General features: G+C 31.8%; 3 protein-coding genes across 5 annotated transcripts; all 3 read right to left on the reverse strand.

Annotated features, from left to right (window-relative positions):
- Nucleotides 1-1,104: 1,104 nt before the first annotated feature.
- LOC125874012 (E3 ubiquitin-protein ligase PUB24-like) lies at nt 1,105-2,530 on the reverse strand. Its single transcript, XM_049554817.1, has one exon. It carries the CDS (start codon nt 2,491-2,493, stop codon nt 1,228-1,230), a length of 1,266 nt encoding a protein of 421 aa, XP_049410774.1. The 5' UTR covers nt 2,494-2,530; the 3' UTR covers nt 1,105-1,227.
- A 2,975-nt stretch (nt 2,531-5,505) lies between these two features.
- Nucleotides 5,506-11,146, reverse strand: LOC125874844 (uncharacterized). Of its 2 annotated transcripts, none has more exons than XM_049555876.1 (7): nt 10,788-11,146; nt 10,316-10,377; nt 9,850-9,909; nt 8,858-9,100; nt 8,143-8,301; nt 6,120-6,209; nt 5,506-5,931 (listed from the first exon to the last, which is right to left on the reverse strand). In XM_049555876.1, exons 1-7 carry the CDS (start codon nt 11,039-11,041, stop codon nt 5,735-5,737), a joined length of 1,065 nt encoding a protein of 354 aa, XP_049411833.1. In that variant the 5' UTR covers nt 11,042-11,146; the 3' UTR covers nt 5,506-5,734. The 2 variants fall into 2 exon arrangements, with proteins under 2 accessions (XP_049411833.1, XP_049411834.1); XM_049555877.1 differs by having other exon boundaries at nt 5,507-5,931; nt 10,334-10,377.
- Nucleotides 11,147-15,530: 4,384 nt separating this feature from the next.
- Nucleotides 15,531-19,670, reverse strand: LOC125872702 (BEL1-like homeodomain protein 1). Of its 2 annotated transcripts, none has more exons than XM_049553468.1 (5): nt 19,528-19,670; nt 18,357-19,308; nt 17,349-17,722; nt 16,877-16,937; nt 15,531-16,791 (listed from the first exon to the last, which is right to left on the reverse strand). In XM_049553468.1, the coding sequence occupies exons 2-5, from the start codon at nt 19,251-19,253 to the stop codon at nt 16,036-16,038; spliced, it is 2,088 nt and encodes a 695-aa protein (XP_049409425.1). In that variant the 5' UTR covers nt 19,254-19,308; nt 19,528-19,670; the 3' UTR covers nt 15,531-16,035. The 2 variants fall into 2 exon arrangements, with proteins under 2 accessions (XP_049409425.1, XP_049409424.1); XM_049553467.1 differs by having other exon boundaries at nt 19,518-19,669.
- Between the last annotated feature and the right edge of the window lie 2,009 nt (nt 19,671-21,679).

Below are 21,679 nucleotides of genomic sequence, written 5' to 3' on the forward strand. Positions count from 1 at the left end.
AGAAAAAAAAAGCTTTTGAAATGACAATGGGTGTGTTTGGTACGAATGGAAATGGAAATGTTTTCAGAAAATATGGGAGTTTATTACTTTTTTTTTTTGTGTTTGGTATGTAAGCGCATAAAATGTTATTCTTAAAGATTTGGTATATAATTTAAACTATGAGAGGTGGAGTAGGGGTGGAGATGACAAAATTATAAAATGTCATTTGTGAAATTTATTTTTTTGGCGTGTTAACTAGGTAAATTATTTTCCTCAGTTCTGAACACACCCTTCGAATACTATCAATACATTATTAAAGTAGCAGACGTACTCATCATAACTTAATTTTTTTTAGTAACATACGTTTATCAATTTATGTACATTATATTAAAGTTAATGTATTTGTTTATTTAATTAATATATAAATGAAATTATAATCGTTGGTTGATAATTAGCTGACACTTTAACTAGATTTAGGTATTGGAATATATATTATACAAAGAACATAGTGCGCAAAATTTTATTTTTACTCGTATGTACTACATCAAAAAATATAAGAAAATAATTGAAATACTGAAATGATAATGGAGAAAAAAGATTAAAATGCAGTACAAATTGTTATTAAAAAAAAATTGTGTTGCCAAATCACAGAGAAAAAATAACAAAATAAACAAAAAGTCTTTACTCGTTTTAGATCAGTTTTTTCAGCGTCATGACCAAATGAGTTGGAAACTATCAGCAAGCCTTGCGGCAATTAGCAACAAATTTACGACGACTATATATCATTTATACTCTCCGTTATATTTTCGATCCATCATTATCCCCCGACGTTATATAAACCAAGAATATAGCCAGTGGTATAAAAGATCCTTTTGAGTTTTCAGATGTATAATTTTCTTGCGGTTTCTTTAAATCAACCTTCTAATCAAATACATCCTATAGAAGAAACCTAGAAAAAGATGAAATTAAACCGATAAAAGGAAAATAATTATCTACATAAGTCTATGGTATTTGATTGACTCTAGAAATTTCATCTACACCAAATAAATTGAAATAAAGAAAGTAACATATATTGGACTCGTGCTGGCACCGACTCTGAATCTAGTATATAATAAAACTTATATATGTAATATGAAGTTTCAATGTATATTTTGCATATTGTTAAGTAGAATAAAAGCATATAATGTTGCTACAATTTCTACAAGTATATCATAACAAAAAATATTGAAATAAAGAGATTGTAAATCTCTATTGACCAGGATATCTTGTCAAAAAATAAATTTGTACACATGGAGAGTTGCTCCAAACATTATTATGTGCCCTTAATATTTCCAGTGCTTTTTTCCTTAAACTTGCTTCACAATTTGCTTGAATCACCATGCATAACTTTGTCACTCCCCCAACTCTTAACATTTCCATCAACACTTCTTTTGTAACTGAAAACTTAGCAATTAATCCAAGAATTTGAATTGCACTTTCATCTGTTGCTGGAGAAATCCTAAGTATCTTTTTAGAAACAATTGCAATTCCAGCTGCATGTTTTAGTAATTCTGCTCTTCCATCAGCTAAACTACACAAATGTGACAAAAGTGAAAAAACTAATTCACTTACCCTTTTCTCATTGTTGCTTAATTCGAGCTCAATTAGCTCGAAAACAGCCCCTAATTCGATCATTTTCAGCCTGTTTCGTCCCCTTGGACAAGTATCTATTAGCACATGTAACGCTGCTTTTGTTGCTTGTTGAGACACATATTTTACATTGTTTTTCCTCAAACTATTCAACATTTGTTGGAAAAATTCAGGTGTTAAACTCGATAAGAGATTTGTACTTGAAACTGAGATCACATCTTTCAGGACCAACATTGCATGAGTCTTGATTGATGTTACAACTTGATTATTGTTGTTGTTGCACATTTCACGACTCTTCAAAATCCATAAAATAGCTTCAATTAGATCATGATTTTCCTTAACAAGTTGTTTGTTTTCCTGTGTTGGTCTCCAAACAAGATGGAAAATCCTTAAAGCTTCTTCAATTCCCATAATTAATTCCCCTTCCTTAAAACTCCTCAATATAAATAAAACCATAGCCTTAATTGCACCACCTTCATCTAAACACTTCCTATTTTCCTCATTCTCACTTATCATAGTCACCATTTTCCTTAAAGCTTCTAAATAAAGATCGCGATTTTTCACCTGATGAATTAGCCTGATGACATGTGATTTGTTGAGAGGATATTTAGGCGATGGAATTTGCTCAATCCCTTTCTCAGCATTGCATATAGTCCACGATCGAATAAATTTCCCTAACATATGGTTTGGTGTTAACAACGTGGTGTCTCTAGACAAAATTTGTTTTGTCACGGGACACGTATATGTATTTTCCTCCGCCATCAACAACCACGTTTCAATATTTTCCCTATCATATGTAATTCCAGTAACTGTTGTAACTGGATCTTTCATAATTTGGAGTGATATTGGACACAGAAAATATTTGGGTATTTCTACTTCTTCCATATTTTTCTATATGATGAAAAAAATAAACAAGAAGAATCTAACAATATAGAAAATGAGGGGGAAAAAGACAGAGAGAAACAGAGGATTTTTTTAAAATAAAATTAAAGGTGGTAAAAGAAAGTGGCTAAATATTTATAGATCAAGTTTGAATGGAAAAAGCAAAGGAAGATGCACAAGAAAAGAATCATTTTCTTAATTATTGTTGTATTTTTTTATTTGATTTTTTTTTTATTTTTTGGTCAAAGATTGAATTAGAAGGGGTCGGTCAACACACGTGAAACAATTGAGAAAATAAAAATATACTTGTGTTTGACTTTGTAATATTTTTCCATATTCCAGACAAGTCATAGTGGCCAGTGGGGCTAAAGAGACAAGTAGAACGCATGAGTAGAAACCAGTAGTGGACGTAATTTTTAAATTGAATTCCTTTTTTTTTTTTAGTCGGATTTATGATTTATATTTCATGAGTTTGATCATTATTTTTAGTTTTTGTTTGTTCATAGATTTAAAAAAATTGAGTTCTAAATGTTGCGTTTTTTATATGTATTTTATTTGGAACTCTTTTATTTTTGGGAATAGAAGTCCAAAAAACTTATCTAAGCCAGTTTTTTAGAGTCCGTTTAAATTGACTAGTTAGCTTATAACTTATAAAAGTTATTACATTAAAAATTCTAACAAACATTAGTGATGGTAATAGGTAAAACAACAAATTTGTATATTTTGTAGAATGGTTTACCAGAGTTGGAAGGTCAGATTCAAAATTGGTTATTAGCTTAACCTGTTCCTCACGTTAATATCCAAATACATGATGCATGCATGCACTAAAAGAACATTCCATTCTTCTTAGACGACTTAATTTTCTAGTTGCATGCATACCCCTTAATTATTCATCTCATGATTAATAAGTAGAAATAAAACAACCTTTATTTTTTAGCTGATATATATATATATATTAAGTTTACATCCAAATCGATTCAACCGACAAGCACCACTAATTTTATTTGATAATTTTTGGACAACACACAAGCGACAAGAGTAAATTATTGTTCTTTGTTTTCAATATTACGAGTTTTGTCAGAATTTGGACTTCAGATATATGTATTTGAACGTGTCAAATACATAGAGTCGAATTTAGATGTAATTTGTTTTAAATATTATATCAAAATAAATTCACATGTATCTGACTCTCTCACTTGTCTCGATTATACACCTTCTAATAATAAAAATTTAATGGGTCAGAGAAGAGCGTGGAATGTAATAGCGGAGGGACTCCGGCGCTCATCGGACTAGAAATATACTCCTATTATTTTCACATAATTCCAATAATAATTAATTATTAAATTCGCGATCGACTTAATTAATTTAATTATAAACTATTCAAGTAACTAGACAAAACTCTAAGACCCAAAGGTTTACCTAGCTAGTGATAATGTGACTTTTGGAATATTTATATGAGTTATACCTTCAATACAAAGATATCGTATAAAAAAATTAGCATCATGATCGATATAGAGTTGACCTTCAGCAATATATTACTACTATTTTATTGTAAACATGACATAAAATAATAACCTTTTATACAATCGATTAAAAAGATTAAATTTCATTGATAACGTAAAAATGATCGCATAATTGGTAAATATAACTCAAATCCTACTCCCTCCATCTCAGTTAGCGCCACGTTCAAGTTTTAAGAACCTAACGAATTTATTTTTTACTACAATTTATCCTGAATTATAATATATATTTTTTCACAATTTTCTTAATTATTCCAAATTCATAATCAAAATTAGAAAATTTAATTCTCAAAATTTTACCCGTGTTATATAAATTTGGGACAGAGGAATAGTATTTATGAAATGTACAATTAAAAAAAATCGCCTAGAAGTATTCCACATCCATAAAATAGTACTCTAGTCCTAGTCAAGGAATCATTTAATTGTCTTCTTTAATTTGTACCAAAATATGATAGGTGTACTATGGCTGCTCTTGAATAAATCGTGATTTATTAAATTGTTTTTTCTTTGGTCATTCATTTATTTATTAGACGACGTGATTCAAAATTTGTCTCAATAATTTTTGTACACGTAATTAAGTACATTAATTGTTTTATTTTTTTTCTGAATAAATAAATATGGTTGAAAAAAAAAAGAATAAATATGGTTGAAATTTAGTATTGATTTCATCAGTTATCAATAAGTTAATTAAAAACTGAAAATATATTGATAAGTCTACTCCAACTTATGTGTTGCATTGTACTTATTATTTTAATATTGTTTGAAACGTCACTAGGTGTTTCATATACTCATAATACATAATATTTTACATTGATATTTTTTTTTTTGGTGAAGTCAATATTTTATATAGTTTCAAAAGTTTGAGAGTTTAACAATTCAATTCAGAACATGATTTGTACCCAAAAATAAAATATGTAAACAAACTTTGACATTAGAAGGAGTTAATTTTGAACAAGTTAAATGAACCAATTTGTGGTTGAAACAAAATTTGTAGAGATCAAGTTCCACTCATAGTTATGTGAATTAGTAAAACTTTCTCCATACATTGAATCAAATTTTTGAGAAGGTGATGGAGCAGTATATAATGGACCAAATTAAGCGCCAAGTATAATGTTGCACATTTGTGTCAATTGGTCAATTTATCGATTGGTAATATAAGGTATCATTTTGAGTCTCCATAGGAGTTGTGGAAGTTTATAGAATTTCAAGAGTACAAAAGGAATTTTATAGACGTGAAAAAAGTTGCATTGATCATTTTTACTTTAATATTGGGTGCCACCTTCTAGTTGACTTGGTATAAAAGGAGATCACAGGCCCCACAATAAGCAACAAATAATAATTTTTGTGCAATATGAGCACAACTCCACCAGGTATGGTGCACACTCATATCTCACACCGGTGCTTACACCAAGCCAAAGAACTTTGTATTCAAATATATGACATGCAAGTATTAGCTTGGTGTAAACACCTCATGCGGGTATGTTTTTACCCATTTTTCGCTAAAACAAATGATACAATTTTGACAACACAGGTATACACCAGAAACTGGAGAATTAGATATGGTTTGGCTCATTTCTGTAGCTATACAAGCATGAGTGCACTACTTTTAACCAATCAAGAATCATATGTTCAAGATATGCAGAACTCAAAAAGTAAGGCTGGTTAATACATAGTTGCATAGTGAAGAACAAATGAAATTTTTAGAGAGCTTGAACATATGAATTTTAGTTGTCATCATCACCCCAAGCATCATTCTTCAAGTTTTGTCTTGAAACTATCCGGTTCTTCCGGGCTTCCTCCTGTCTCCTATATTCTCTGGACCCAAAGTCCGTACAAGGCAACTTTATACCCATACTTTGAGCAATCAGCCTCTGGGCGGTTCTAGCTGATGTCTGAGGTCTTCTACGAGGAGGCTCCAGATCTACAAAATACATTTAACGAGTACCATAAACAATCCACAAACTAATTTTGCTGTAATAGAAAGGGAAAGTACATCTGACATTTGCAAACGTGGCTGAGAACATTATTATAGATTGTCATATAATTTGGCTTGGTTTCTGCTATTATTCATGTTCCTGAAGTGAAAGATGATACAGAGCTAAGTGTTACCTCTTGGTGGAATTGAGCTCAAAAGTTCATCCTCCTCACACAATACCCTCACTGTAAATGGACAATGTATCGAGTTGCTGGCCTCTAATGCTGCATCACAAAATAAGAGTTAGCTGAATTATAGTTGCAGGCACTAAATATGTCCTTGAAAACAAGTGTAAAATGCCACCATTTGGCAATATAACAAGTTAGCAAGAAAAAACAATTGAAAGCAAAGACCTCACGACATGACTTCAAATTTCAATTAGTGCATCGAAGAAGAAAAGGTGCAAAGCTTATAAAAAGGAGAATTGCTCAAGTAAGAATATGCAAAAGAACTGCTATTCAATCACCTAGCAGATCTGTTGCTTTTCATTTTTAATAATTAAACAAGAAGTATCTAGTAGAACATTTGTTAAGCCTACATCAATAAAGAGCATAGGGCTTCAACATTTTTCTAAGTTATTATTTCTTCATCTATGCAATCTATGCCTCCACACATATCCCCAACCTGCTGGCAGAAGCTTTTCAACCAGAGAATAAACAGGAGTTGAAGCATTCTAATCCATAAGCTCCTTCATTTAAGGGGAAACCACTACTAATAGAGAAGCAATTTCCTCCCTTTGGAGACTCATTCTCAAACCTCCCTGCCTCCACCAGATGGAAATTCTGAAAGGTATACATCATAATGGTGTCCCGCACTTCAATTTTGTTTGGGACTTCTGATGCAAATAGCAGAATAAGCTTACTGCTGTACCTCTTCCCTGCTTGGGACATAACTGGACCTGCCCATGAGGCATTGGCCCCCGAACTGAATATGGACTAAAATGATCTCGAATCTACATGCCTCCATAGTTTTGGAGTAGTCTCTTCAATGCCATCTTCTGACTGCGACTTTAGAGCTGCTACCTGTGTGCAACTGACGGGAGGCGACACATTTTATTTTTTTTTTGAAAATGGTAATTTGTAATCTTCAGCATTAAGGACATGCTGGGAAACCTCCAAAAGGTTGCAAAATGAGAGTAAACAATGTATACTCACAGGAGGCGACAAGAGTTTCTATTCCATCTGTCATTATTTCCATCCAATGAACCTCTCCAATTTCATCATTACATTTGACCAACCTATGTCCGTATAAGGTTCTGTGAAAACTATGTCATCCTTATTCCTACTTTTGAATGATTCCAGACCCAAGATTTCCACGTCTCACAATGTTCAATCACTTCAAAAGATTTTCACCAGAAAGGCTTCTCCTGAAGAGGCTTAGGATTCAAAAGTTAATATATCAAGCATGACAAGATAATAAAGGCATTCTTGCAGAAGCCCTATAATCCCGAGACAAGCACATTTTAGCAACTCAGATAAGAAAACATTCATCAACGACAGGTTCTTGTCATCTTAGAAGTAAAGTAATTAGTTCCCTTCGTATTTGAAAGATATCTCGGAAGAAAATCCTTACCTTTCAGTCTTTAACTCAAAATCTAAAGATTAGCTTCTCTTTTGGATTAGTGCATTTACGCTGAACCAAATTTTGGCTGAACCTGAAATTTTGCTTCTTATGAAATTTCTTTGCTGCATAATTAAGCTAACACCTTCCTTACATAAAAACTAGAAGAATGGAACTCCATTTTGTAGTATAGGCTAAAAAAAAAATCAACCATAATGTCCATCTCCTCTGGCCTTGCTATTTCAGTCCAAACCAAAGGACTCCCATACTTTATCTGGGATATATTAAACCTGACCTTTGATGTCCAACTGACATGTTCATCTATGGAGAAAAACTAAACAAAATCCAAGTCATCGCTAGTGTAAAAGAATGATAATTTAATGGAATTCATCTGCCTGAGAAACTCAGACATACTAGTTCTCAACTTCGCTGTTAACGATCAGGATAAACCTAGGTTAAGCATTCTGTTTATAATAGAACCAAAACACCCTGGTGTAAAGGAAAGGTCAATGGAGCGTGGTGAGTCATTAAAAGCTATGCTAATGGAAGAAAGCAATTTTAATTTCAAATTACAGACAAAAGAAAGAACCAAATTACCAAGGGCTGGTGTTCTGAACACTGCAAGTGCAACTGTATCATTGACCCAGCGAATTGCTACATTGTCTTTAAATTTCTCCAACAGTTTCTCTAGGTCATTTGTTTTAGTGCTCGGCGGGAAATCAGCCAGAACCAAGACGTGGCGCGTTCCATAGTTCACTGGATTTTACAAAAACAGAAGAAATGTGAGAGAAAAACAGTCAGCCACTAAATGAAGAGTCGGGGGGAGAAACTCAAAATGAGCATGTTCTCATGCACAAAATAGAAATTATTTCAGCAGAAACGAGTGAAGACAATTTAAGAGGTATTTATGACATCATATGCACTCGACCTATTATTATAAGTGGCTAATAGTTCCAATATTAGGTGCTTACATTTGTACCTAGTACCTAACAAATATTCCTAAGTTACACCCAAGTTTATTATGCCCATGAGACATGCACATGCTAAACTAATTTTATTCCATCATTGGCATTTTGTGCATGCGCGAAAAAGGCCAATACGAACCACTAGATCTCAATATGTCAAAACAATGAAGAAGAATAAATGGCAGATTGAATTGCTTACTGCAACATTTTGAAACATATACAAGTATAACATTTGGGTTAACCAGGAAAAATGAGTAGATAACTAGGAATATATTCATAACCAAATCAGTGACATGATAACAGCTGATGATCAAATAATGCCATGCTTGAAAAGAATGCAGTCATACAATTTTTTGTATCTGAGCTCCCTTCTGGAGTACCGGAAACAGTTTCATCTTCAATGTCATCAACGGCAGGCTCATCAGACTGCTGATCGCTGTAGAGACTCTGCTTCTGATAGGAGAATGTACCCCTTCCACGTCGCTTGGGGGCTTGAACTTTCGAATCTTGCAAAGAAATTTTAGACACTTCTGGCAAGTGTTGTGGGGAAAGTAATTCATCTGGAGCACGATCAGCAATAGCTTCCCAATCTGTATTCACCAAAAGATTATGTTTTAATAAGGTATTCACCTCAAGGTTATAACTTCAAACTTCATTGATCTTAGGGATCCTAGATATATATCAAACTTTAATGAGGTAATGGATAAATTAACTAGGGGTTAGTAATGGGCAATACGGAAGGTCATAAAATCAGCTTCCTGTACAAATAGACACTGAACCCAGTTTTTTGGCCTTACGCGGTTGATCACAAACTTCACAAGTGAAACAAACTTGTCAAATGTGCGCAAAGCTTAATGCATCATGTTACTCATACTAACATGGAGGAGTGGAACCAATATAGTACGAGGCCAGGTTTGACAAATGTTAGAAATCAGCACTGTTCTCAAGTGGACAGACAATAGTATGTGTGTATCATACATATAATTGAGCACTTCAATTGAAAATCTAGTATCTTAGAAGTGAATCCTTTTGATGGGCAAGCAGAAAGCAAAATACTAAAATATAGCACCATCGTAGAATTCTTACATTCAATTTCCCTTGGACCTATTCCCGAAGAGGATACCAAACATGATAACCCCTCAGATGGTTACTCCAATAGAAGCAAGCAATTCCCTCCTCCTCACCTCTTCAACCCATTTCCCTACACAGCACCCCCACCCCCACTCTCACCCAATGCATGTAAAATTTTCATGCTCAACAAAGATCATTGGCTACACAAAACATAATAGGATAAGTTAACGGAGGAGATGTTATAGCCTCGTAGATGTGGGGGTATTACCATCATCTTCATCATTCTGTGAGGTATCAATTTGCAAGCTGGCGTGATCCTTGTTATCACCTGAAAAATGAAGTAAGGCTTATAAGTCTGAGAACAACAATATAGAAAAAGAAAAAAAAACTGGCATGGAGGTAATGTTTTCTATAGAAAATATTTTTCTGTGGAAATGTTTTACTTGAAAAATCATTTTCTGGACAATTATTCAATGATTAGTTATAAGATTATGTGATATATAGTGATTGTACAAGATGTAGAATAAAGTTATTTGAAGTTTTAAAAGTTGACAACAATGACTACTCTATGGAATAAGAGTTGGGATATCTGTTACGCGTGAAGTCGGTTTTCTCCTTTTGATACATGTCAAGTTAATCAAATACTTGAAGTTTATCTTTAGACTGATGAAATTAAAAATCATGAATCTAGACCAAGGACAAAGAAGAACACTAAGTACACGCAAGAGCCTCACTTTGTGAAACCCGACTACCTGAAATGCCATCACCAGTTGACTCCTTAGTAGCATTTACATCCCTGGCAGAGAAAAAAGCAATGGATAAGCTAATGATTACACCTGATCAAAACCAAGACTAACCAAAGAAATTGCATAAAAACGCCAGCCAATTGGATGAAAACCACAAAGTTCGAAGTGGAGCAAAATCATCACATATAAAAATTACATTCAAGCAATGAAAGTTCACAATTTATCACCATTTTCTCCTATTTTATTGGCAGACAAACAGCTAAAGGGTGCAATAATAGGAAAAGATCGAAACCATAATTCCCCCAATCATTGCCACCTTAATTCAAGAAAAAAGGAAATCGGGTAAAATTCTGCTCTTCGTTAAAAACCACCATTCATATCAAATAAACTCGGTAAAATGCAACAACATCCAATTTTCTAAGCATTCAAACAACCGAAAAGGGGGAAATCGGGTTCATACCTATTTTCTTGCTGCTGTTTAATGAGAAATGCCTTAGAGCGCGTCTGGTCAGCTCGCAGAGATAAGCCTTGAGTGGAGTAGAGCTTCGATAATTCCAGTAGAGCAGTAGATAGACGAAGCCGGGAATTTGACGAGTTTTGGGACTCATATTCTAGCTTTGCGACTAATTCTTCTAACAAAGATATGGCTTCATTGATTTCTCCGGCATCAACGAGATCCTCGACCTTCTCCGACCAGTTTGTATCGCTATCCATGCCGGAAAATCGGAAATGCAATATTGGGTTTTACAGTAGGATTTTAATGGAAGATTTTCAGAGAATATAGCACAGAGAAATTGCATAGGCTTTCCACAAAGTTTTTTTTTTTTTTTTTGGACCTTTACCCTTTATATATGTTCCTTCTTACTAGTGTATACCTAAATGAATCTTTTTTTCTTTTGGGTAAAATTTGTAAACAATTATTTCCTAAATCTATTCTATATTACGGTAATCGGTAATTTGATATCTTAGTTAGAATTAAAAAAAAATTGATTTCCCACCTGGTGTATGCAGTATTTAGGGGTGATCACGGGTTGATTTGGGTCGGTTATTGGTCAAAACCAAAACCAAACCAATTTAATCGGTTTTAAAATTATCAAAATCAAACCAAACCTAATATAATATATATTTATTGGTTTGGTTGTTATCGGTTTCGGTTCGATTTGGTTCGGTTATTCGGTTATTAACCATATACATAAAATTAAAAGAAATAACTTATTCAAAACATGAAAAAAGTGACAATAATCCATTCAAAACGAAAAATAATTAGAATGATTGACATTACAAAACTTTCAATCATTGAATTTACTATGAATAAAGCTTCAAAATTCACTAGTTTTGTTCTAGAAGGAAGAGACATTGACATTTTTAGTCCCACAAAGAATTGTCACAGACACTCATATACATCAAAAGATAGATGTTCATACCTTGGACATTTTTACTTTCTTAAGTAAATTATAAATAAATTTTGATGAATACATATATAAGATTTTTAAAATTGTTTATAAAATAGTATATTATGTATGTATAATAATAAAATTTATGTGTATTATTTATCGGTTTGATTCGGTTTTTTCTTCAGTTTTTTCGAACAAAACCATAACCAAACCANGAAAATCTTTTTTTCTTTTGGGTAAAATTTGTAAACAATTATTTCCTAAATCTATTCTATATTACGGTAATCGGTAATTTGGTATCTTAGTTAGAATAAAAAAAAATTGATTTCTCACCTGGTGTATGTAGTATTGGAGCCCATTATTTTAGATTTACATTGCATAAGACGAACTCATTTAGGAGAAGTATTTTCTACCAAGATTTTTTTTATATTATAATTCAAATTCAAAACTTTTAATTAAAAATGGAGAAGCTCTATTCATTGTCACATACAAATAGTTAAATTGATACATATTACTAGTATTTATTTGCTTTTATATTTCACATTTCATTTTAAATACTCAATTTAATTAAAATTAACTTTTTAAAGGTTGATGACTGATTAGATGTTCACTCATGTGACAATGGAAGACACATCTGATCCACCTCAACTTCTACTACTATCATTTTATGGAAAGAAATTTTATTTTTATTTTTTATTAATAATAATTTTTGGACCAACTTGTTTATACTTCAAGTAATCAACTGATAATTGAATTGTTCGACCCTTGATTCAAAACGTACATATCCAATTGCGAAGAATATGTACTTCATGACGATGAGCAAAAAGAACAATTTATAATTTATAATAAAGTTCTTTTTGCTAGACTTTTTATGTCATGAAATTTAAACATTTTAAGTTTTAACCTTCATATAGTTTATAGATTTCATTCCTCTCGTAGAATTCATAATAATAACAATTTGTTAAACATATTTAACAAAATAAATAAAAAAAAAGAATAAACTACCTTATTTTTACTTTCAAACAATTACATAAATTACCACTTTTAATATTTTATACCATATATTAATATATTATTTGAAGATACANCCTCTAATTAAGGAAATCAGTTCCAACCAATTAATTTAAATAAATAAATTTTGTATCTCAATTTTAAAATTCGGCAGATACTGCATGTATCTCATGGATTCAGACTCATGTATCCTAAGCATAAAATATGGTACAGGAAGTAATATTTGAAACTATTGAGAATCTTAATAATTAAGACCTAAATTAGTGGGATTTATGTGGTTCGGCCAAAAAAAAATTAGAGGATTAAACGGGCCAAAAGAAGCCCATATTAAACCCACCCAGACCGGCACACATTCTTGTCCAGAGCCGGCCCATTAGACAAGAATATCTTCCTTAGGGATATACTAAAGGGAAAATTGTATATAATAGCAAATTATTAATTCAAATTAAATACTATAAATATATTTTGATTTAATTGTACCATATAGCAAACTATTGTTATTTTTGCCACTCTACCTGGTGGAATCTCGCTCGCCACTCTCGTTTGGTGGCAGTTTCGCTCGCCTCTCTCGCTTTTATACAAACACAGCTGTATAAAATGTGTTTGTGTTTGTATAAAGCGAGAAGAAATTGTATATATACATATATTTTCGTTCCCCTCTCTCCCCTCTCCCAGATCTCGCTCGCCACTTTCCCAAATCTCACTCGCCACCCTCGCCTCTCTCGCTTATACAAACAGAAACGAAATGTATAAATGTATAAATTGCGCATCTGTTTGTATAAAGCGAGAGAAATTGTATATGCACATGCAAATACATATATCTTCGTCTTATACACTTATAATTATACAATACAAAAATTTCACTGCCCAGTTTTCTTTTGTCTTTCTCTCTTTCTCGTTTTATATATACACAAATTATACAATTGATCTTTTGTATACAACTGCTTTCTTTTGTATATGTATAGTGAATTATACAACTGCCTTCTTTGTTTATGTATAACGAATTATACAACTGTTTTTTTGTATATGTATAGCGAATTATACATATATATGTTTGCTATGGAGCTCAATTATGCAAACTTTATATAACATACAAATATGAATTTTGTGTTTGCTACATGTGAAAGTGCTCTATACTAAACATTATTGAGCAACTTTCACATATAGCAAACATAAAAATCATATTTGTATGTTATAACGATAGTTTGTATAACTGCGCTCCATAGCAAATTTTATGTTTGCTATGGAGCTTTTGATTTGTATAATTCGCTACAAACATTCATTTTTATACAAATTGTTCAGTTTTGTATAAATTCAGTTATACATTGTAATTTGTATAATAAGATTTGTATTTGTATAATTATAAGTGTATAAGATGAAAATATATGTATTTATATTTGTATATTCACTTTTCTCTCGCTTTATACAAATACAAACGCATTTTATACCGAAATGTATAAAATGACTAATTGTATACCGAATCAGATGGCAAAAAAAGGGGATGTTTGCTGCGAATTACAATTAAAATAAACTATGACTATAACATTTAATTTGAATTAATAGTTTGTTATTTCATATAATTTTCCCAACATTATGTGGGTTTTGTTTGTTATAGCATATAGTTTTATATGGATATAAGGTAAAAACATAAGTGATTAGATAATTAAAATTTCGAATTGCGATAATAGCGTGGAGCAAAAATCACGAGTTCATTCGATGAATATGTTGCTTGTCAATTGTAATGATAGTAGAAAAGGATTATAAGGATTTAAAATGACAAAATATGTCTATCAAAAGTATACAATAATACACTTTATACGAAGATTATAAGATAGTTTCACAGTATATGATAACAATGTTGTTAAGATTATTCTTTTCTATGGCATTTTTATCATAACTTTTACTTTGAATTTTTCTTATAACTTTTTTATTACGATTTTTTTTGAGTTGTGGGTCTACTGGAAACAACTAATCTATCTCTTATAAGGTCGGAGTAAGATCTGCGTACACTACATCCTTCTTAAATCACCTGTTGAAATCACACCGAGTATGTTACTATTATCGTAAGGTGCATAATAAACATTCTAGAAATGGTGATGGGATCCAAACAGCCACGCTTTGCCATCGACTTTTCCACTGCGATACCCTTTTTTTTCTTTCTATGTTTGACTGCTTGTCAACATTATATATGTTTATACAAACCATTTATGCAGTTCAAACTTTATACAGTATATATAATTAGGAATGCATAATCTAAATGAAAATAACAAGTATATATATGTGTGTGTGTGTTAGACACAACACACAATGATAAATGTGAAGTTTATAATTAAATAGTTTTCAAATATAAAAAAAAAATGTCATTCCTTTTAAATAGAATAGAAGTGAAGAAGTATCTTTGTACAATGAAACAAAGCCAAGTATTTGGTTTCAAATACAAGCAAATAAGCTAGTCGAGAACAAATTGAAGAGACAATTGTCTTAGCTAGGAAACGATAGTACATACGATAGTCGATATAATAATTAAATAGTGAGATGTAATTTTCTCTATATATTTGTAGAATCATCATAACTTGCTTCTTCTCTAACAAATCAGCTCATCTCTTATAGAAATCATAAGGATATGACTTTACCATAACAACTCTATTATTAAACTCTGTAGGATTCCATCTAACATTATTAAAATTGGCTTGTCTTAATTAATTAGGCACGCAATCTAATCAACATTATAGTATTAGGCATGCAATCTAATCAAAATTAAAGTATTAGGCACACAATCTAATCAAAATTAAGGCGTAATAATCTAATAATGATAGCACAAAATTCAAATAAAATTGCAATTACAAGCAATGGAAACATAATTTAGAGACTAGCTAGTAGGTACAAAATATTTCAAATTATATGCAAATTGAGAGGAACAATATCACAACTTTACAACATATACTATAGCTAGTTTCCATATTAACTTAAAATAGTACTCCAAGCCAACCCAAAAAGAAAAAAAATACTACTAGTTGTATCAATCTTCTCAAGGAACTAGAAGTATAACCTATACTAAGTAGACTCTATCTATACACTAAAGCACAAAATCTCTTCTTTTCTATACTATAAAAAAAAGAAGTATATATACTAGAAAGTGTGCTTTAAAATTTTGTTACTTCAATTTTGTCTCCACTTCTTTTCTCCTATGATAGGTTGTATCAAATTGGGTCCTCCGACTTGGGCCAGAAGGCCTCACACGATATAAGAGTATCCCTAACTTCCTTTTATCTTTTCAGCTATCAATACGAGACTTTCTGGTATTCATGTTCCTAGATTACCTGTAACAAAATCTGGTAATAGTTGAGTCGGAAATCGCTTATTCCCACTCTGAAAATCAATGTTTTCATATCCCATTCTATTGTAATGACTCCCCATTTCAGACCTACTTCCCAAGTCATTAGAAAGGTAATTTTGTTGGCTCACTGGCATGGCTAGGTTTTCAGAAGGAGGAAGTCCTAAAGTAAGAGAGACACCATTATTTCCATGAAAATTCGCGGTCATTTGTTGATCATGAGGATCAAACCTTCCAAAATCTCCCATCGCGTATGCTGCCATTAAAGGATTAGTAAACCCTTTATTTGATGATTCTCTAGCTTTGGCTTCCATGTCAACAGATGAAAGAATACTACTTGGAGAAAACTTGTGCATGTCATTTCTTTGCTTTTTTGCGTTGTTTTCAATATGATCAACAGTAGTAGTAGTAGTATTATCCATGTTGAATGAACCAAGGAAGGAGAAATTGTGAGCATGATGAAGTGAAGCACCTGCAGTAGGGGAAGTTGAAATAGTTGAGGTAGAAATTTCTGCTTGAGTAGTAGTAATACCATCTTGTAATAAGCTGCTAGTAATAATTGGATGTTTCTCTTCATTTGCAGCACTTATATTGGTCTCTTTGTTTTTGTTATCTCCTGAAGTATTAGTACTGTTTTGTTCTTGATTCTTCACTTCTTCCAAGTACATTTCTTCTACCATTGGCTTCCATAATCGAACTCGAGCATTTATGAACCAGTTAGAGACCTGCATTTTCATATATTAAGGATTTTTTTATAAAGAAAAGAAAGGAACTAATCCAAGAATTATAGTAAAATGTGTGTCTAAGAACCTGGCTCCTTGTTAGCCCCGTTTGCTTAGCAAGCATGATTTTGTCTGAATCCTTTGGGTAACTGCAATATAAAAATATATTAAGAAAAAAAACATTTTTATAGTAGTTAAAAACATACTCCTATATTAGAGAACTAGAATGGGAGAATTCAGAATTTAGAATAATGTGATCTTATTATATACATGCACATATTTTATTTTTTGTGTGTATGCATATATAGGTTGAGTTAAAAGTAAGTGTCTTTTTAACCCTCCAAACGAAAGTTTCAAAATAACTGGTGTTGCTCTAAAAATCACTGAATTTGTTCCTAATGGACATGTTAAAACCATATAAAAGACACTAAAAATATAGGACGACATGCGTATGACGCAAAAATTGGTTAGAATAATCAATATTCTATCTACTAGTAGATATTTTTCACATTGTCTGAAGTTAAATTTTTCAAAGAAAAAAATAGTTTAGGAGTACTCACGGATGAAGAAAATGCTCGAAAAGCCAAGCACGAAGGACAGAGACAGCTCTTTCAGGTAAACCTCTTTGGGGTCTCCAAGCATTTGGTTGCATCATTCCTAGCTGTTGCAGCGCGCGTTGTTGCCTTAGATGATGGTCCACAAATTTGAGTCTTGAGCCTTCAATTTTCCCTACTAAGCCTTCCTCTTCACCTAAACTCTTGCTCGTCGCCTTTACTTGCTCAGCAATTGCATCCTTTAGGCATCTGAATTGCTTCGAAATTGCATGCAAAGCTAATTGAGTGTATGATTTGGCTGAACCAATTCCTGCTACTTGCTCAAATGATGATACAATTATTTGCATTTGGTGATGGTACTGTCTGTACCTTTGCTCCACCTGAACAAAAACAAAGGTAATATTAAACTTTTACCAATCTGTCGTTTATCTTATGTTGGCTACTATTGAAATTAAAGAATTTTATTTCAGTTAAAAGATCATATATATATATATATTCCAAGTGAGAAATAAATTGAGTATTATATTTTGCAAAATTTTGTAAACTATCGAATTTTTGAGAGTCATTAGATGGAGGACACATCTGAGTGGACATTATGCGTGGTGTAAAAAAGGTGAATAAGAGATAGTGGTTTGAATTTTGGTGCAGCGGAAGACATTTCAGGTTCGTAGCTAACTTTGGTGTATTATCTTTATAGCTTTAGTTGGACCCGCAGAAGAAAATTTAAGAGCCACACATTGTCAGTTTGTTTTAATATCAACAGAAACCGCAACGTACGTGATTGGTCTCTTGTTGGAAACTCTTGTTCTTCAACTAATTAACAAAATCTGTACATTTCATTTACCAACTACTATTGTTGCAAACATATATAAATCAACAGTTTCATCCATTCAATTTTTTATGAGAAGAAAAAGTTAATTTTTTTAAAAAAATTACAGTTTTGAAAATAAAATTTTTAAATATATGTCGAATTCAGTAGTTTTAGTCTTAAGAATCCGAAATTCAGGATCATACCTCTTCAAGCATGGCAAGAAGCTTGGCTTTTTTCATTTGAAGTTCTTGTCTTTGAGCAGTTGTAAGCTCAACAGCAACTTCATTTTTCTGCCTGCTGCTACTTTCACCACCACCAGAACTATTAGTGTTGACATCACTAGCCAAAGGCATTGATTCTTTATTCATTGAATTATCTTTCTTTTGATCATCTCCTTTGATGCTTTTTCCAACAATATTAACAACTTCATCAAGAAGCTCTTGTGCAGCTTTCAGATACTTAGATCCTAAAACCATGTTGCTAGAACTTCCATCTAATGTTCCTCTAATAGTAACATTATTTGTCCTTGGTGATGAGGATGAAATATTGTTATTGAAACTAATTTGCTGTTGTTGCTGAGGAGAAAGGCTTAGAGATAGACCGCCTTGCTGTTGTTGCTGCTGTCGGTGTTGTGGTGTCGGAATCGGCCTCTGAAACGCCAATTGAGACGCCAAGTCCGTGGTGATCCCGCCACATGACGTGGCAGAAACCCCCGTCGACGATGGTACTATCACCTGCTGAGATTGATCTTGGTTGTTCCACATACGCTGTAAAAGTCCATGATGATTGATCTGATCGTGCAAACTTACTGCCGGAAGAGGCACACCGACAAAGTGCTGATGTTGCAGCGGCGCGTGTTGTATACTCGCATGGCAAAGCGCGTTGCTTCCTGCTGGTGAAGAATTCAGGAAAAGTAACTGCTGCTGGTTCTGGTGCTGCTGCTGCTGCTGTGTGTCAGAAGTAGTGTAGCCTTGCATATAATTGTTAGGGTTCATCAAATAAAGCGTCTGAATATTATTATTATTATTACTATTCCCATGATTATGATGTTGTTGATGATCAGCTTGTATATTATTATCCGAGGTTCCTTGATAGTACATATCTGCAAAAAAAATTCTTTCTTCTTCGGATTTCTCCTTTTATCTATAACAGTACCTGCAAACAGAAAGTAACAAAGAAGAAAAAGCTTCAAATAAGTCCACACAAACATTTTTATAAATAAAAAGAAGGGAATTCTTTATAGTGAAAAATTAAAATTTATTTACAGAGATCTTCAACTATAAATAAAAAAAAAGAAGAGGAAAATGATATAAAAGAAAGAGAAAGAGATGAAAGGAGCTTTAGCAAAAAAATCAGTCACTCACACATACACACATGCAACTAACTGTCTATCTTCGGGTGGTAGCTCTCTAAGCTTTGAGAAGTTGCCTTCTTGTCAGACTGATCTATATTTTTCTCTCTGCATACTCATCTCTTCAACCACAAAAAGGAAATATGAATAAAGAGATGTGGGGTTAACCCCCCTACCCCCATTCTTCTATCAACCCACCCACTCCACACTACAGGACAAATTAGAAAAGAGAAAAAAAATTGATACTTCAGATTTTTTTTTTATTCACTATTTGAAGAGGATGATAGAGAGTAATAATTAATTATTGAGACTTGAAAGTTGAAAGGTGCGTATTTACTTTTTTTTGTTTCGGTAGATTGTGGAGTCAGTAAGGGGAAACATTTTTGTTCTCCTATAGAATTTATGGACAAGTCATAGCTAATTTATTTATAAAACGTTCCAAGCTAATTGAATTTTCTTATAATTCATCTTTATTTTGTAGCTAAATAAAGTTAGTATAGAATTTTTTTATTTAGCTACAAAATTTTATACATCGTCAATTTCTTGTTTTTTAGTACTCTCCAATTTTAATTTGTTTGTACTATTTTGATTTGACACATAATTTAAGAAAAAAAATATATATATATTTTAATCAAATACTTCAAAATATTTTTTAATATTTGAGATTTATGTGGAAATTTGGAATCAAATAGTTGCTAAATAGGAAAAGAGATTTTTCTTTAAAAAAAAGTTGACTAAGTAATGTGATGAGTAAGAAAGTCTCTCTTTCTTCTTAAAAGTTTACTTATATTAGCGTGACGCAATGGTACAATGTAAAGTTACAGGTAAATTTGGCTCCCAATTTACTAGCGGAATGGATGTACAATATAGCTTGTGCATATGTTAAAAGTCTATTAATATTAGTACTAAGGAGAGTGACAACAAGTCAAACATTGACAAATAAAAATGATCGAAAAAATATATTTCATTATTCACTCTTGCAAAAATAACAGTAACATATTAATATAATTTCATAAGTGAATTTTGATATTACTATTATATTTACGAGATAAAAGAAACTATTTTCGATTGAAATAAAGGTGTGTGGTGGGAAAGGGGTATTTTAAACGAGGAAACGTCCACTCCGACCACAGGTTGGGTAGGTAGGTAATAATTGATCGTATAAGATGCCTTCCCTTTTCTTTCATCCTACTACTACTTATAATTAACTTTATTTAATTTATTTCTTTAATAATTTAGTCCTCCTTTTCTTACAATTTATTTCTTTATTAATTTAGTCCTCCTTTTCTTATATATATATATGAACTCATATATAATTTATTTCCTTTAGTTTGCGGGAATATAATGCGTATCACTAATTTATCTGATATACTGCTGTCCATTAATATTATTATTAGAAATATTAAATATGTGCCATTTTTTCATTATTTAACTTTCCTTTTATTTTGATTGAAACTTAAACTTTGACCTTTATGATCAATGCTAGATTATTTAGGTAAGTACTAATTAATGTAATACCAAGAAAAATTAAAGCCCACTCTCTAGAAGGAAGACCAAGAAATGAAAGTAGACTGCTTTGTGTATTGAATATATATACTTCCACCATTTATTTTTACTTGTTTAATTTTAATTTTTATGGATCCTTTAAAAAAAATGATTGACATAAACATTTTATAACAATACTCCTACTAATGGATGTATATCTTTTGGTAATGGAAAAAAATTTGAAAAATAAATAATTAACGTTGAAGGTAAAACATGACTTTTTTAAAAAATTTTTTAGTAAATTTAATAAGTAAAAGTAAACGAAGGTAACATTAAAAATAGACTTTCTGAGATAATAACGATTAGTAAAGTGATTAATTGTGAAACCAATTGAAGAAAAATGTACTGCTAATCTTTATTGGTTTCATCTAAATAGCTTTGTTCAGATGAATATAACTTAAAACTTATGGTACAGTATATATTTTTGATGTCTAATTAAGTACTATACTAAATATAACTTAATTACCTAAAATCCTTGTAATTTTCCGTACTATCTAATCCATTTAATAGTCTTAAGACTTTTTGGCTATGGTGCCCACCCTCAAGGTTCGTAGGCCTTAATTAATTCTCATCTAATTTTGTTTGCTGAACGCAAATAAGATTAAAGAAAAAAAAACACTAATTAATTCA

This window comes from Solanum stenotomum, chromosome 8, assembly GCF_019186545.1.
Source record: "Solanum stenotomum isolate F172 chromosome 8, ASM1918654v1, whole genome shotgun sequence".
Lineage (NCBI taxonomy): Eukaryota > Viridiplantae > Streptophyta > Magnoliopsida > Solanales > Solanaceae > Solanum > Solanum stenotomum.